The 14,982-nt window shown below is 39.6% G+C and overlaps 1 protein-coding gene across 2 annotated transcripts in view; it reads left to right on the forward strand.

Moving 5' to 3' along the window:
* Positions 1 to 14,982, forward strand: part of cpne5b (copine Vb) — a 129,756-nt gene that overhangs the window by 65,385 nt on the left and 49,389 nt on the right. For both annotated transcript variants that reach the window (XM_084928037.1, XM_084928036.1), the window contains one exon: positions 13,803 to 13,866. In XM_084928037.1, the coding sequence (XP_084784163.1) occupies positions 13,803 to 13,866 (64 nt within the window). The remainder of the gene's footprint in view (positions 1 to 13,802; positions 13,867 to 14,982) is intronic.

Here is a 14,982-nt window from a genome sequence, read left to right on the forward strand (position 1 = left end):
TGCGTATGCCTGTGCTTACAGTAAAGGACTGTCAGTCTTCAAATTCAGTTTTTTGGAAAGGGTTCTTTTTTTCTTTTTTTGCGCCTTTTTGAGATTTCTGTCAGCTGCAGCTTAAGTGTTCTTAAACCATGGCTGCCAAAAGTACTTGTTATTATATTCTAACAACAGCATGCAGCTTCTGTCGTCAGCGAAAGCCCCGCTTTCAGCACCCATTCACCTTTACGCTTTCCAAAACAGCAGATGAGCATTTGTCTGTTTTAATGGCAGCCGATAATCACCGTCCTCAATAGGCTTCCTAAAGGACACCCCTGTGGTGCTTTTGCTTTTCTGAACTCTCCTCTGTTCAGTCACAGTGTGCAGTTTGTGGCCTGAGGATCAGTGAAAGGCACCAGGAGGCTAAGCGCTCTACCTTCTTTTATTCTTGATCACCATTTTAGACAAAAGCTGCAGAGTGGAATGGATTAGGAGATCTGTGCTTGGAACATGGCAATGAGAGCCGAACACTGAGGGGAAAGCATTTCACTAAAAAAAACGCAGCATATGGAATTGACCCTGTACAACTGTGAGCTCCTGTTCATTACCCTACAGTATATATCAAAAGAAAATATGCATGTGTGATATTTTTCAGTAATATATTTTGACATACAAGGGCAGTCCAAATTTCCCAGCAACTAATGTACAGCACAGCAATGGGGCTATTTAATCTGCATTTTTTAATTAGTTAACATCTGCCTCCAGATGGTTCTGTGAGATGGTTAGAAGAAATTGAGAGCCTTTAGGGAAGGTGGAGACAGTCAGCTCTTGCAATGAAGCTGTCTTCTTTTTGAGTAATCGTCATCCAGTGCCCTCTGGAGGGATTTTCCCACAGATGGTTATCTGCTTGTGTGAGTTTGTTAGAATTCCCTGTATTTAGCCTCACCCAGATCCATGTAGGTATTGATGGCAAACATTTTGATACATGGTGAGCATTCATTACACTTTAATTGCACAGTGATAAGTCCAACTTTCGCTGTTATTGGTAGAGCGAGAAAGGAAACTTCCATTTCTGTATTAAGAGAATAATGCTCTCACTATCTTAGAGTTACTGGAAAGGAATATGAATACATGAATGAGTGAGCAGTCTCAGCCATTGTTCTTCAGTCATAAATGAGCTGGAAGTTAATTAATGTCTGAAAACCTTCACAAAAAATCTGAAGGCGAAAGCAGCGGAAGCCTCGAATGTTCAAAAATAAGACACCTGTCTCCTGAGCGTGAACTCATTACTGCTGATTATGATTTCCTCTGTGACGGTGAAATCTGAGGTGTCACTAGTCCAGCGGATGGTTTGAGTTAGAACGATAAACATATTTTGTTTTACAGATTGAGTAAATGGGGTTTGGTTAAAACTGAATTAATTGTATTTAATCTGTGAGGAAATGCCAGTAGATTTAAGTCTGATGTACCTTTGAACAATTTTCAGCACCACAGATTTAAAGTGTGAATCTGAAATTTAATAAATGGTACTGGAGTGGAGAAAGTTCTGATGTGTGAGAATCAAATCTAGGCCAAAGCTGACTTTGTCACTGACTTTTCTATTTGGAAAACTGCAGGCAGTGAAACTGTACAGATGAGTCATATTCAAAGGCAGGACTCTGAAGGCCTTGAAACAGGGCTACATTATATCTGAGCAGCTAGGCTGGAGTGACAATGTCTGCAAAAACATCTGTAAGACTAATTTCAATTGATTATTTCTTGAAAGGTTTCCTCAAAAAGAAGTTTTTGCATTCACTTAAATTAGGATTAAATAAAAATAAATCAATATTTTAGTTCTTTTGTAGGTTTAGTTAGTAAATATGTACAATAATTGTGAGCAGGTATTGTGCTTTGGTCAGTAAAAATGTAAAATACACTGCAGATACATATTTTAAAGTTATTCAAATTCATTTAATAGCTAGTTTTACAGTTAACGGACACTTTTCCTCTCTTTTTGACACTTTGAAAATATATAAGGCTTCTCTGAGACTAAGCTAACAGAGACAAAGTTTCTGCCCTCTAAAGATTCTTTCTTTTACCTTCCCATCTTCTCCTTCGGTTCAAACTTCTCATTTTTCCCTGTTGATCACTGGTGAATTTCAGGCTCTCAGTCAAGCTGCTGCTCTGAGTGAATCAATGAGGGGCTATTCTTTGGTAGAGTGCTCTTCTGGAAGGCCTCCAGCACAATTTTGCTGTCAAGAAGTCTGATTATGTACAATGGCCCTTGGTCCTAGATACTAGCTTTTGTGCTTCTAGCTACTTCAATGCTTTAAACCCTTGTTTGATTGAGAAGAGTTACAAGTACATTTATGTATTTTTATAGCAATTTACTACAAACTTTGAGAACTTTCGATAAGTTAAAATGTTCAATAATGCTTTAAAAAAATAATGCATTATTTGTAATGTAAGAGACAGTGTAAATGTTACAAATAATGGTCTAAGGAGCTTGAAAAAAAAAAGCTTAAAGAAAGAAGTCCTGATGCTTTTCTTTCCAAGCTCCTTAGACTACGATGACCTGGATGACTGAGAATCTTCACAGATGTTAGAAATAATGATTGCATCTACAGATTTGTTTTCATGTTTCAACCCATAGCTTTAGTATTTGTGGCCCATTAATTGCTCAGCAGTGAACACATGTAAGCTCGAGTCATTTTAATATTTTTACACAAACATTTTGAACTGTGAAATCCAGTGAACTTAAATGTTTGTAACTCTTAGTAAAATTGATGGCAGCCAGTGATACTGTTACTACATTCATTTACCGGACACTATATTAGGTACGGTTTTTTAGTATCTGGTTGGGATCCCTTTGCCTTCATTCTTCATGGCACAAATGGAACAAAATGCCTCGTAGACTTGGGTCCATTGGGTCCATAGTAATATGATGCATCACACAGTTGCTGCTTATTGGTGGTTTGCACATGAAGTGAATCTCTCACTCCTCCACATCCCTGATGTGCTGTGTTGAATTGAGGCTCATCAGACCTTGCAACATTTTAACCCCATCTCCTTCAAAGTTTGTGCATTCAGAACTGCTCTTCTACATACTTTGGCTGTAACAAGTGGTTATTTGAGTTACTGTTGCCTTTCTACTTTCTATCAGCGTGAAGCAGTCTGACCATTCTCTTCTAACATCAGCATTTTCTCCCAAAGAACTGCCGCTCGCTGGATAATTTTTTTTTTCAGACCAATTCTGAGATAGTTTGGTGGGAAAATCTGAGTAGATCAGCAGTTTCTGAAATACTCAGAACTCTCTGTGGCACTCAAAGTCACTTTAATCACCTTTCTTCAGCATTCAGATGCATAGTTTGAACCTCAGCAAAGTAGCAGGATTCTTCAGTATTCACAGAGCTACCAGCGAACTCCCGCTCTCTGGATAGATGGCTGTGTGGGCAAATCTCAGTAGATCAGCAGTTTCTGACATACTCAGAACAGCCAATCTGGCACCAGCGCATTACTGTAAATCACCTTTCTTCTCGTGTTGACCGTGTCTGCACGCCTAAATGCATAGAGTTGCTCTGTGCGATCGGCTGACATATTTGCATCAATGAGCAGTTGATCGAGTCTACCTAACAAAGTGGGTGATGGGTGTAATGTTAATATATTAAAATATTCATTTTAAGGATGTTAAAATGTAATAATTTGTCAGCATAATTGTTTTGTCAGTCTAGGTGCAGGTTTTTTTTGTCACGATAACCTGGAGAGCTCCTTCGTGTATAAAAAATCATTGTAATCATTTAATGCTAACAAGGAGATGTTAACATGTTCTCGCTGTGTTATTATACGGTGTCAGATCTCCTGCTGAGCTTCACACTAAAAGGATCAGAGAAATTGATATGTTAAAAGCATCGAACACGTTTTTTTTGTGGCACTTACAAAGCAGAATTCAAATCCAAGAAAAGGAAACAAAGATATAATTTGGCTCTTAATCAAGACGTGCTAATTTAGAAAGAAAAGAGAGAAGATTGGTTACACCTTTTCAGTTTCCCCTTTCTGCTTTTCTCATCCTTCTCGCATACCCCTCAGGCAAAATTAATTTAGCTGTGTTATTCACAGCAGGTCTGTTAGCTGGCTTGAGTCTTTGACTCCCTGAAGAGTTTTGTAATTACAGATTCCGACCACTGTGAATAAAAATAGTGTGTATGTGTGCAATTGTGTGTCAGTATGGGTTGTCATAGTCCAAACGAATAAACATTACTGACCACTCACTGTGCTTTACTCTACATGCCACATTCTTCAGTTCAGGCACACATTCAAGCACATTACACACCTACACACACTGTTGATTTACAGCTCCCCTTTTTATTTTTTTAAAACATCTGTGGGTATAATCCTCTGGGTACCCTGGAGGATCTGTGAAGCTTTGCGTTAATGCATGCATACACTGTTGCATCGACTGTTTTCTGTTTTTGTTAAGAAGATAAAAAAAAGTCTTTCTTTTAGGGCGTTCTACGTTATTGCAAGACTAGGTTTCTAATTTTACCAGATCCACTTCAAAGAGAAAAAAAACCTTACTGCCGGCTTGACACCTTAATTAGATTACTGTTTCAGGTTTTCAGTAATACGAGGGAGCCGTATCTATCGTGTGGCATCCTCAAGAGGACCTATCTCTGTAACTGTTACAAATTATATATCAAGTCTGAGCTGTTGAAAATCAATAGCAAGGTGCAAATTAGATCTTATTTGATTTTTCATCTCCCTCTTTCAATATTTCACAAGAAATGAGAAGGATGGGTTTTTTGTATGAACAATATAGAAAGAAACAAGCAAAATAAATTGTTGTTGACAGACTGCATTTGGACACGAACTGACTTGTTTTGTTGAGGAAGAGACTCATCATTGTGATGATTATCATAAAATTTCACTTACAATCACAGAGAAAATAAATCTTTAGACTGCTTCTGATACACAGACTTAGCCAGAGATACTAGATTATACTAGATACTAGATAGATTATCCTTAAATACAAAAAACTAATGATATCAAATATATCAAAATGACAGATGATAGATATTTTACCATATTCAATTTTGAAATTTCCTACATTTCCTTATTAATAATACAGTAAAAGCAAAAGTCTTGAGTCACCTCTCATTTCTTTATACTTTCTTTATAGAAAATGTGAAATCGGTGGAGCAATTTATTGACACAGCATATAAGGCAAAACCAGAGTTTGCAGATTTCTAACGACACTAAAAGTCAATATTTGGTGTGACAGCCTTCTTCGACATAGTCTGAGCTCTCTTAGATAAGACTTCTTGTAATTTCTTTAAGTACTCTTCAGGAGTTGTTGTCCAGGCTTCTTGAAGGACATCCCACATAGCAAGCAGGTTTGGCCCGGATCTGGTATCAAGCCGGCACTGCTGGTTGACTTCTGGTGTGATAAGAAGTATGTCATCCAGATATGGGCCAGGCCTGGCATAGATGGCACTGTCTATGTGATGGCATGCCACATCTGGCTCGATTGTGGTTTGGGTTATGTGGCCCAGGCCCATAGACATAAACAGGTCTGGCCTGGATCTGGCATCAAGCTTGCACTTCTGACTGACCGGTGTCATGGCAGAGTGTATGTCAACCAGATGTGGGCCAGGTCTGGCAATGATGGCACTATTTATGTTCCTATTTTCCTATTTTAGTTAGAAGACCCAAATGCCATGTTGCAATACTAAACTGCTGCTATACTGGTAGCCAATGTTTCAAATGCAGATTTGACAGGTTTGTGAGTGTACACTTTATCTAAAACCTAGTGTTTGCATCTCAAGAGTGTGAATGTGTATGAATGTAGTTAGGAAGTACTCAGTTTAGAGAAAGTGTGTGTGATTGGGTAAATACGGCATAGAGCACTTTGAGTAATCTGGGAGAGTAGAAAAGCGCTATAAAACACTCAGTCCAAATACTGTCTGAACAGAGTTTTGCCATGGTGCTTTTGCACTATTGTGTTCCGGCACATGTTGTTATTACATGGCTTGATTAAGGTACACATTAGGCTGACATCTGGGGCCAGAGCTGAAACTGTTCTGGGTCAGCACAGGGCCAGGAGTGTGTCAGCAACTGGCCCGTGGCTGCACACAACTTACACATGGCCCATGTACTGCAAAGAATGACGGCCCTTTGGTGGCCCAGATCAGGCTTGCCAGAGGTAATCCACACATGGACCAGCGCAGGACCACCAGTGTGTCTGCAACTGGCCTTGTGCTGTGTGTGTGTGGATCATTGTCATGCTGAAAAGTGAAGCAGTTGTCAATCAGGTTATTTCTAGATGGTATTGCATGGGTGATCAAAATCAGATGGTACTTCTCTGTGTTTATAATTCCATCAATTTCACTGGTTGAAATGCAGCTCCAAACCATGACAGAGCCACCACCCTGTTTTACAAATGGCTGTAGACACTCACTGTTGTACTTCTTAAAACCACTCCATCAGACCTGTTGCCAGTGATTTTCCTCCCATTTCTCTTTCTTGAGGATGGCTTCTTGACAGCCACCCTTCCACTGAGACTGTTTCTCATGATGCTTCAGTGAACAGTAGATGGATCACCTGAAGGGTCAAATGCATCTCTCAGGTCCTGTGTCAGGTGTTTGCTGAATTTTTTGCTCTCACTTGAGGACATGACTTTTAGATACTGTTCATCTGTTGTAGATAGTTTTTAGGCCCGCCAGTTCTTCTTTTATCCTCCACTTGTCCAGTTTCCTTCAATTTTTTAAGGACACACCAGATAGCATGCTGAGATATGCCAAGTTTTTGACTAATAGCTTTTAGTATTCAATGCCTGGTACTTAGCTATAGTACTAGGCATAGAAATATACTGTTTTATGCTGTTTCATATCTTGTATTAAGCATCGTTTTATGCTTGAATGATTCATAGATCAGCGTTAAGAGGTTCAACAAACAAAACCCAAAGAAGTGAGGAGTGACTAAAGATTTTTATACAGTACTGTATGTTGGTAGCAATTAGGAAATATTGCTTTTTGTGGCTAAAGTGGTTTTGCTCTGCAGCGACCATGCAGCTTGTCAGCACTGCACAGTTCCACTCAAGCAACTGTAAACTGTTTTGTCTGTTGATTTTACTTTCTCAGTGGCCCCAAGTTAATGGTCTATTTCAGGGAGAGGGAATTGATTTCGTTACATGAGCTGAAGGAAGAAATGAGTAGAGACTGATGTAAATATGGTTTCATTTGTCATTTGAAAGCAGTTTTTTTTTCCTTTTAGTCAGTTGGTGCCAAGAGACACTGCGTGAGTGCGCATGTGAAAGAAACCCCCAAACTCTCACATTTGTTGTTGCATCACTCAGCAAAGCAACCAGGATGGTTTCCCCACCTGAGGATCGATCAGAGTCTTTTACAGTGTGCTTCAAAAGCCTCCATCAGCCTCCTCAAACACGTACACACACAACCACCTGACAACAGTGCTGACAGCACTTACGCACACAGCTGGAGAGCACTCTGTCCAGTCTTTTGACATTAGTATGTTGTGCAAAGACCTGAGAACATAAGTGAATTCCATCAATCATTTTCTGAAATTTTCAGTAAACTGTAGCTGAAAATACAATATTTTGTGCAAGCGTCATTGGGGTTTAACTTGTGAGTAGAAGAACTCTAGGCTCTGTCTAAAATATCATGGGCCTCCTTCAATAATAGTATTTCTCATACAGTCCTTTGTCGTACTTTTTCGTTTTTATCAGGAAATGCTAAATGTGTTTTTAGACTAAAACTTTAAAAACATGTGACTAGGCTTAGGGAAAGGTTGTGGTTTTGCTTAAATATTTAGAACAGTGACACATCCTGCTTTTTACGTCAAAGCAGCATTGACATTTTAAATAATTAATGAAGACTCACATAATTAATTGAAACGAATTCATTTTTACAGTATGCATTATTAAAACCTTAAAAAATAAAACTAGTAGCCAGGAAACATGTTTACAGGAAAAATGAAAACATGTTGTGGTCTTTTACGTGGGTCTGATCATATCTTCGTGCAAACCTGTCATAAATATGGCTGTTCTTTTGCTTTTCGCCAAAACATTGCCTGTAACACGGTTCCAAGTCACATTGCTATTCCAGGGAAATAGGGGCTTTCTTGACATCAAATCATGGCTAGACTTAAGGTTTCTAAGGTGGTAGTGCATGGCATTGGAAACTGGATCTATTGTATCCAAAGCACGATCAGGCAGACCAAACATGGCGACATTATCAGAAAATCAATACATCAGACCTTGTTTGTAAATGAGCAAACAGAAAGGAGACAGAAAAGGTGAGTTGGAAAAGAAACTAAATCACAGAAATTATTAAACGAACCAAAACCATTCCTGGATTAAGAGGCGATGTGGTTTAAAATGTATGAGAGATTGTTAATGGTTTCAGATTTTTTTTTTAACTATTTGCCCTCATAGACCAAACACACATAGTTTATCCTATATTTCTTTAAAGTTTTGCATTACAGTGACTTTACAGTGTAAGATAAAGACCCTGCAAAAATTCAGCAGGTCACCTGAACTTAAACCTGCTTTTAGGTGCTATCAAACTAATATAACACAGTAAGGATTTTTGGCTATTTAGTTATTTAGAAATAGCTGTCAGAGGTTTACATGCACTCATCATATACATGGATGCCCTGGTAATTTTGGGCTTTTAATGACTTATTCAAACTATTCTTTTTACAGGGTGGAATGATTGTACAGGCATTATTCTGGCTGGATATTTGACCACTCTTCTTGGCAGATCTCCAAAAGTTGATTCTGTTCATCTGGACGTAGCGTTTTGTGGGAGAAACGTTTCGTCACTCATCCAAGTGACTTCTTCAGTCTCAGCTGACTGCAGGTTTCCCCAAATCTTATAAACAGTACATTGCATAATGACTGAAACCAGCCCACTGAGGGAACAATGGGCTGGGAGGTCAGTTCCTTAATCTTAATTATGCAAGTTCTCATGACCATTGAGCAACAACCACTGATCAAAGACCACTGATCAATGGCCATGAGTACCATTCACAGAGAGTTGGGGAATGGCTGCAATCACAGCATTGTAAGATGTCAAAAGATGTACCCTTAGGCCCCCTCCTCGATTCAGAGATGGTCTTTCCCTTTTCACGTAAATGGCCTCCATGACTCCGTGCTCAAACCAGCGTTCCTCCCTGTCCAGGATGTGTACATCCTCATCATTGAAAGAGTGTCCACTGGCCTGTAGGTGTAAATAGACTGCAGAGTCCTGGCCTGACGAGGTAGCTCTTCTGTGTTGTGCCATCCGCTTTGCCAGAGGTTGTTTGTATAAATCCTGGCAATCCTCCTGGCACTTAACAGCGTACACTATGTTACTCTGTTTGCGTCGGGGGACCCGATCCTTGGGGTGCACCAATATTTGGCGCAGCGTGTTTTGGGGTTTAAAAGCCACAGAGACCCGGTGTTTAGAAAAAATGCATCTCAACTGCTCCGATACTCCTGATAAATACGGGATCACTACAGGTTTTCGCTTGGGCAGCGGTCGTCCTTCTCTCCTGGATCGGCTGGAGCTTTCTTTAGGTGCCTTTCCCGCTTTGACAAAAGTCCAGCTGGGATAACCACATTTACTCAGGGCCTTCTTGATGTGATGTTCTTCTGCCTCCCTGGCCGCTGTGTCAGTGGGGATGGTGTTTGCTCTGTGTTGTAGCGTCCTGATGACACCCAGTTTGTGCTCCAGTGGATGATGAGAGATGTGTAGGTTTACGGTACACGTCAGCTTTTAGATGTCCCCCATTCCTGATTGAAATCTCACAGTCTAAGAAGGTTAACCTGCCACTTTTCATATCCTCCCTGGTGAATTTGATGTGTCGGTCCACCGAGTTAATGTGATCCGTGAAATGTAGTACGTCCTGAGATTTGATTTTCACTCAGGTGTCATCCACATATCTGAACCAATGGCTTGGTGATGTTCCAGGGTAGGATAGCAAAGCCCTCTTTTCCACTTCTTCCATGTACAAATTGGCCACGATGGGTGAAACTGGGGAGCCCATGGCACACCCATGTTTCTGCCTGTAGAACTGACCCTTGTATGTGAAGTAGGTGGAATGAAGACCCAGTCCCAAAAGCAAACACACTTGGTCGATGCTGAGAGTGGTCCTGTTGCTGAGGTTGGGGTCATCCTGTAATCTCTTACGCACTACCTCCAACGCTTCTGTGACTGGGATGCAAGTGAAAGGTCTTCTTGGCAGAGTTTGCGGAGTTCAGTTAAATTGGTTGCTTTCCTGGTCCCACTCAGCTTTTCGTCATAATAGGCTTGAGGTCAGGGCTTTGGGAAGACTGTTCCAGAAGCTTAATGTTATCCTGCTTTACCTATTCCTGTCAGGGTTCTGGGTCCTTCTTACCCAGCGTTTTGTGTTTCCTTGTGATATTTCTGTATTTTTGGTTATGTCTTGGTTCTTTAGTAGTCTTTTTTTAGTTATGTTTTCTGTCTTGTTTTCCCAGCCGTCATGTCTGCCTCTCTCCCTCGTGCTCCTCCGTGTTCTCTCTTCCCCTCCAGTCTACGTCTTTGTACTTCCTGTTTTACTTTGATAGTCCCCGTCAGTGTTCGTCATGTTGGGCTTGGTCTTCCCCTGTCTCGTTATAGTTATAGGCGTCAGCAGTGCTCCTCGTGTGTCCTCACGTCCCTCGTTATCCTTCTGTGTATTTATGTCCGCGTCTCCCTCAGTTTCGTGTCGCGTTCTCCCTCTTGGCTGTGTCTACCTGTGTGTCTTCCCGTGTTTTAGTTTAGCATTTCCCAGTGTAGTTTATTCTTGTATATCTTCCACGCATGCAATAAAGCAGTGTTTTGAGTTTTGAGTGGTCTCCGCCTATGAGTCTGCATCTGGGTCCTCTCCTGCCTGCACACAGCCGTTTCCTGACAATTCTAAAACCAGTTTGATGTGTGTTTGAAATCACTGTGTTGTTGGAACATCCACCTGTGTCCAAGTTTCAGCCATTTAGCTGTTGATTTGAGGTGAAGTCGAAGAATTTAGAGATAATCTTCCATCTTTATTATTCCATACACTTTCAGCTATGCAGTATTACTACTGGTAGCAAAAACCCTACCACCACCATGCTTGAACGTTGGTAACAAAAACACTTGGTTTTTCTATGTGGGCACCAGTAAATTTTAGGCTTGAAGGTGCTGATTTTAGAGTAGGAGTTTCTTTCTTGGTCAACACCCTCTTAGTTCACAGCGATGTAAAATTCACTTCACTATGTATAGTGACGCTGGTGTTTCAGCAGTTCCAGACAAACAAATCCTTACTTGGCTGGCAAAGACAAACTACCAGCTTTCGTCAAGTTGTCATCAAGTAAAAGCCTTGGCGTTGTCAAGTTAAAAGACACTGTAGAACCTTCAGCACCGCTTACTAAAAGATTGGAGGGAGTATCTCTATATGTCTGAGACTGTGTAGAAAGAAACCCAATTTCTGTTTATAAAGCAATTGGAGATGTCGACTGTACAATAATTCTACCTCGGAAAAAGAACAGTTCAATCATTAAAAGCCCAAAATTACCATGACATTAATGCCCATGACGAGTGTTTGCCACCTTCTGATCACAACTGTATAAAGTAATTAAATTACTTTACAAATTCTCTTCACCAAGGAACTGTATTACATTACTCATTAATTGTGTTACTGTTATGGGGGTAATTGACTATAATGTCATTAGTGCATTCAAATTTTAATCCCTTACACTACTTGTTACTGTAAAATAAAACACAATACTGCCCCACATGGATAATAAAATAAACAGCTCATGAATTACACAGTTAACATGTTCCAACTTAATAACAGTAAACTTTAGGGTCACAATGGTGCAACAGCTGAGACAGAAAACTGTTTCAAAATAGTGATATTATAATACAATCACACCTTACTGCCACATACTCAAGAACATCTACACACAGACAAATCTGGAACAATTAACCATTGTTTGCATTGAGAAAATCCCAGGACCCAAATACACTGCAGGAGCAGAGAATTTCAGGTCTCTGACAGCATGTTCAGCAAAGTTAGCTGGGGCAAGACCATTTAATGATTTCTACACAAAAATAAGTTTGTATCTCAATCTGTAGCTAACAGGGAGCCTGTGAAGCGAGGTGATTAATGGGGTTTCTCTTGCTTGAAAACTGGTGCAGAGGTCTGAGCTGCAGTCAGGATTAAGAGGTCAGAGTAACACCAGCAATGATGAATTCTTCCACACACAAGCGCCCCTGAGTCCAATATGATTACCAGATTTTTGTAAAAAAAAAAAAAATTTGATTAATGGAGTTGTCACGATTTTCAATTTTCTGGATTTTCTAACAAGGCCGAAGTAAATCCATGGCAGTATATCAACTCTTCTACAGGAGCTGAATAAAACCTAAAGAATAAAATTGTGGGAGGGAGTAAATAGTGCTGGGGTTAGTTCACCAGCTATTGCCTTCTGGTGTACAGTAATCGTGAATTGATTTCCTTTGTTTCTCGTATAGACAGTCAATAGCTATATGGCTGTAAACCCAGGAAATGTTCATCTATAAGAGAATGTTCATTCCCACGTACATTCTCAAGATATTAAGGCAAATATATATATATTTCCTATCAAACAGAATTGTATCTCGTAAAGTAAGAGAAAAGACTGAAATGTGTAGGCTTCAAAGAAACAGACCATTGCGTCCCCACGCTCTCTCTGAGTTGAGTATAATAAGCGAAACAAGGGGGCAGAGTCTTTGATGGCCTTCCTGATGTTCAAAATCTTGTGAATCTCTTTTTTTCTCTTTGAAATTGAGATTTGATGAAAATTGATCCGAAGCATGTCAATTAGCACGTAAACTCAATCTGCATAACATTATAATACTGCCTAGCAGAGAATATCTCTGAATAGTTTAGCTTTGAGCAAGGAATCAAGCGATAATACAATTAATTATGTGACATCAACAGCAACATAAAGAAAAGTGTTCGAAAGCATGTTTACCCAATGAGCATTTCGATGATTTCTTTGCTTGTCTATCTGCTTTTATAGCATTTCTTCACTCTCTATTTAACCCTGTAAAACCCGAACCAATGAATAATTAGCAGCAAATTGAATTTTTCCAACATAACTTCTAAAAAAATATCAATTTGCATGAGTTTTAAAAATCACACTAAAGATCTAAAGATCTCAAAAACTCAAAAAAACAAAAATGGTGTTACAGGGTTAAAGCTTTAATCCAGTTTTCTGAACAGGTGACGTCATGATGGATTTACTTGTCACTACAACTTAGTATTAACTCTAATAATGAAGCCAAGATGAAAGGAAATTAAGGCATCAGTGACTGTCTCTATATGAGATCATTTGTAATATGAACTATCATGTGCTGATTAGAAAGTCAGAGCAAACAAACTAAAATCCATCCAAGTCAAACCAGAACTCATCTCTGCTCTCTAATTGCTACGTGTTCACCAGCCTAAAAGTTGAACAAATCTATGTGGTATCTATCCGTATCCCCTAAAGACTGATTAGCTGCATCAAACATTAAGACATCTAAAACTGCCAGCACATATTTTTAAATCCTTCTAAACAGGATTGGCTAAGATGGAACATATGTCTGTGCTGAAAATCATCAGAGTCAAATAAAAAATAAGAAAACATGAGTTAGACTTGAATAGTTGGATAGTTTGTTGTTGAGAATAGTCAAGAGAACTTGTTCAGAGATAGAAAATACACAAATTAGCCTTGATTTCCACAGCAGCCTCACTGATCAATTAAAAGCCAATAAGTGGGAAAGAAAAAAAAGATGTTTTTTTCTTTGATTTCTGTTAAGCTTTTATTGTTTTCTTGATTTCCTTCACAGAGGGATTCCAGGAAAGAAATGTGGAACTATTATCCTGACTGCAGAGGAGCTGAGCAACTGTCGAGTGAGTAAACCATAATAATCCCCCCTGCCAAACACTTATTAGCAAGCAAACATCTGCTAGCAAAGCCTGGTTAAACAGACATCACACATAAAGTGGATAGAGAAACATGGAAGCTGGAAGGGACAAATGAAACCAAGGCTCATAGAAACATCCTTTTGTCCACTTTAAGAAACTACCCCATAATAGTTTTAAGAAGTTGGTACTGGTCACCTTGAAATAATTTCAAAAACTCATCCCAGTAGTGTGTTGATTTACTGTCTGTCTTTGCTCCCCATGAGGTGCAATATATGATTATTTTTAATCTAAACAACTTTTCTTACAATTTCTACAAAAATGATGGTTGTATGAATTATTACACGAATAGTTTATATGTCTCAAAAAGAAATCTATATTCTCAAAATGTGGCCTCAGGCAAAGGTACTGTGTTTGTTTGTTATAGATTCTTTGTCAGCCTTCACTGTATAATCCACTGGCTTTGAAAATGGAGGAAAGGTAAAATTTCACAGCAGAAAATACCTAATTTTGAAAAATTGAACATATGGTTAAAAATATGGACGGCACAGTGGTTAGTTCTGTTGTTTCACAGGAAGATGGTCCTGGGTCTGAATCCATGAGCCCGCTATCCTGGAGGTTCTAACTCGGCCATAGATGTGAATGTGAATAGTACTCTGTCTCTATGGGATGGCCTTGTGACAGAATGGTGACCTATCCAGGGTGTACCCTACCCCTCACTGTGTGACAGCTGGGGTAGACTCCAGTCACTGCCATGACCCTGAACTGGATAAGCAGAAGAAAATGCATGGTTGGATGTCTCTAAATGCCTACTGGTGATGCTAGAATTCTCAACGCGTGTAAGCATATAACTCAGTGGAAAGAATCAGGGATCCCTAGTACCACACTTCATCGCTCTCCCTTATAGACCTAGGGGCATCCAAGGGAAAAAAGAATATGAGATGTGAAAGAAAATAAGGATGAAGACACAAAAGAAAAGTTAGAACTCAGTATGGCACCTGTGCAGTTTCACTGCTTGAACCTTCATTAGTTAGCAGTAAAAACGCTGCAGATTATTTTCTGATGATCAGCTAATCAAGTCATTGGTGCAACCGTAGCGTTTGT

The sequence above is a fragment of the Perissodus microlepis genome, chromosome 5 (genome assembly GCF_051167445.1).
Source record: "Perissodus microlepis isolate ML-2025 ecotype Zambia chromosome 5, ASM5116744v1, whole genome shotgun sequence".
Classification (NCBI taxonomy): Eukaryota; Metazoa; Chordata; class Actinopteri; order Cichliformes; family Cichlidae; genus Perissodus; species Perissodus microlepis.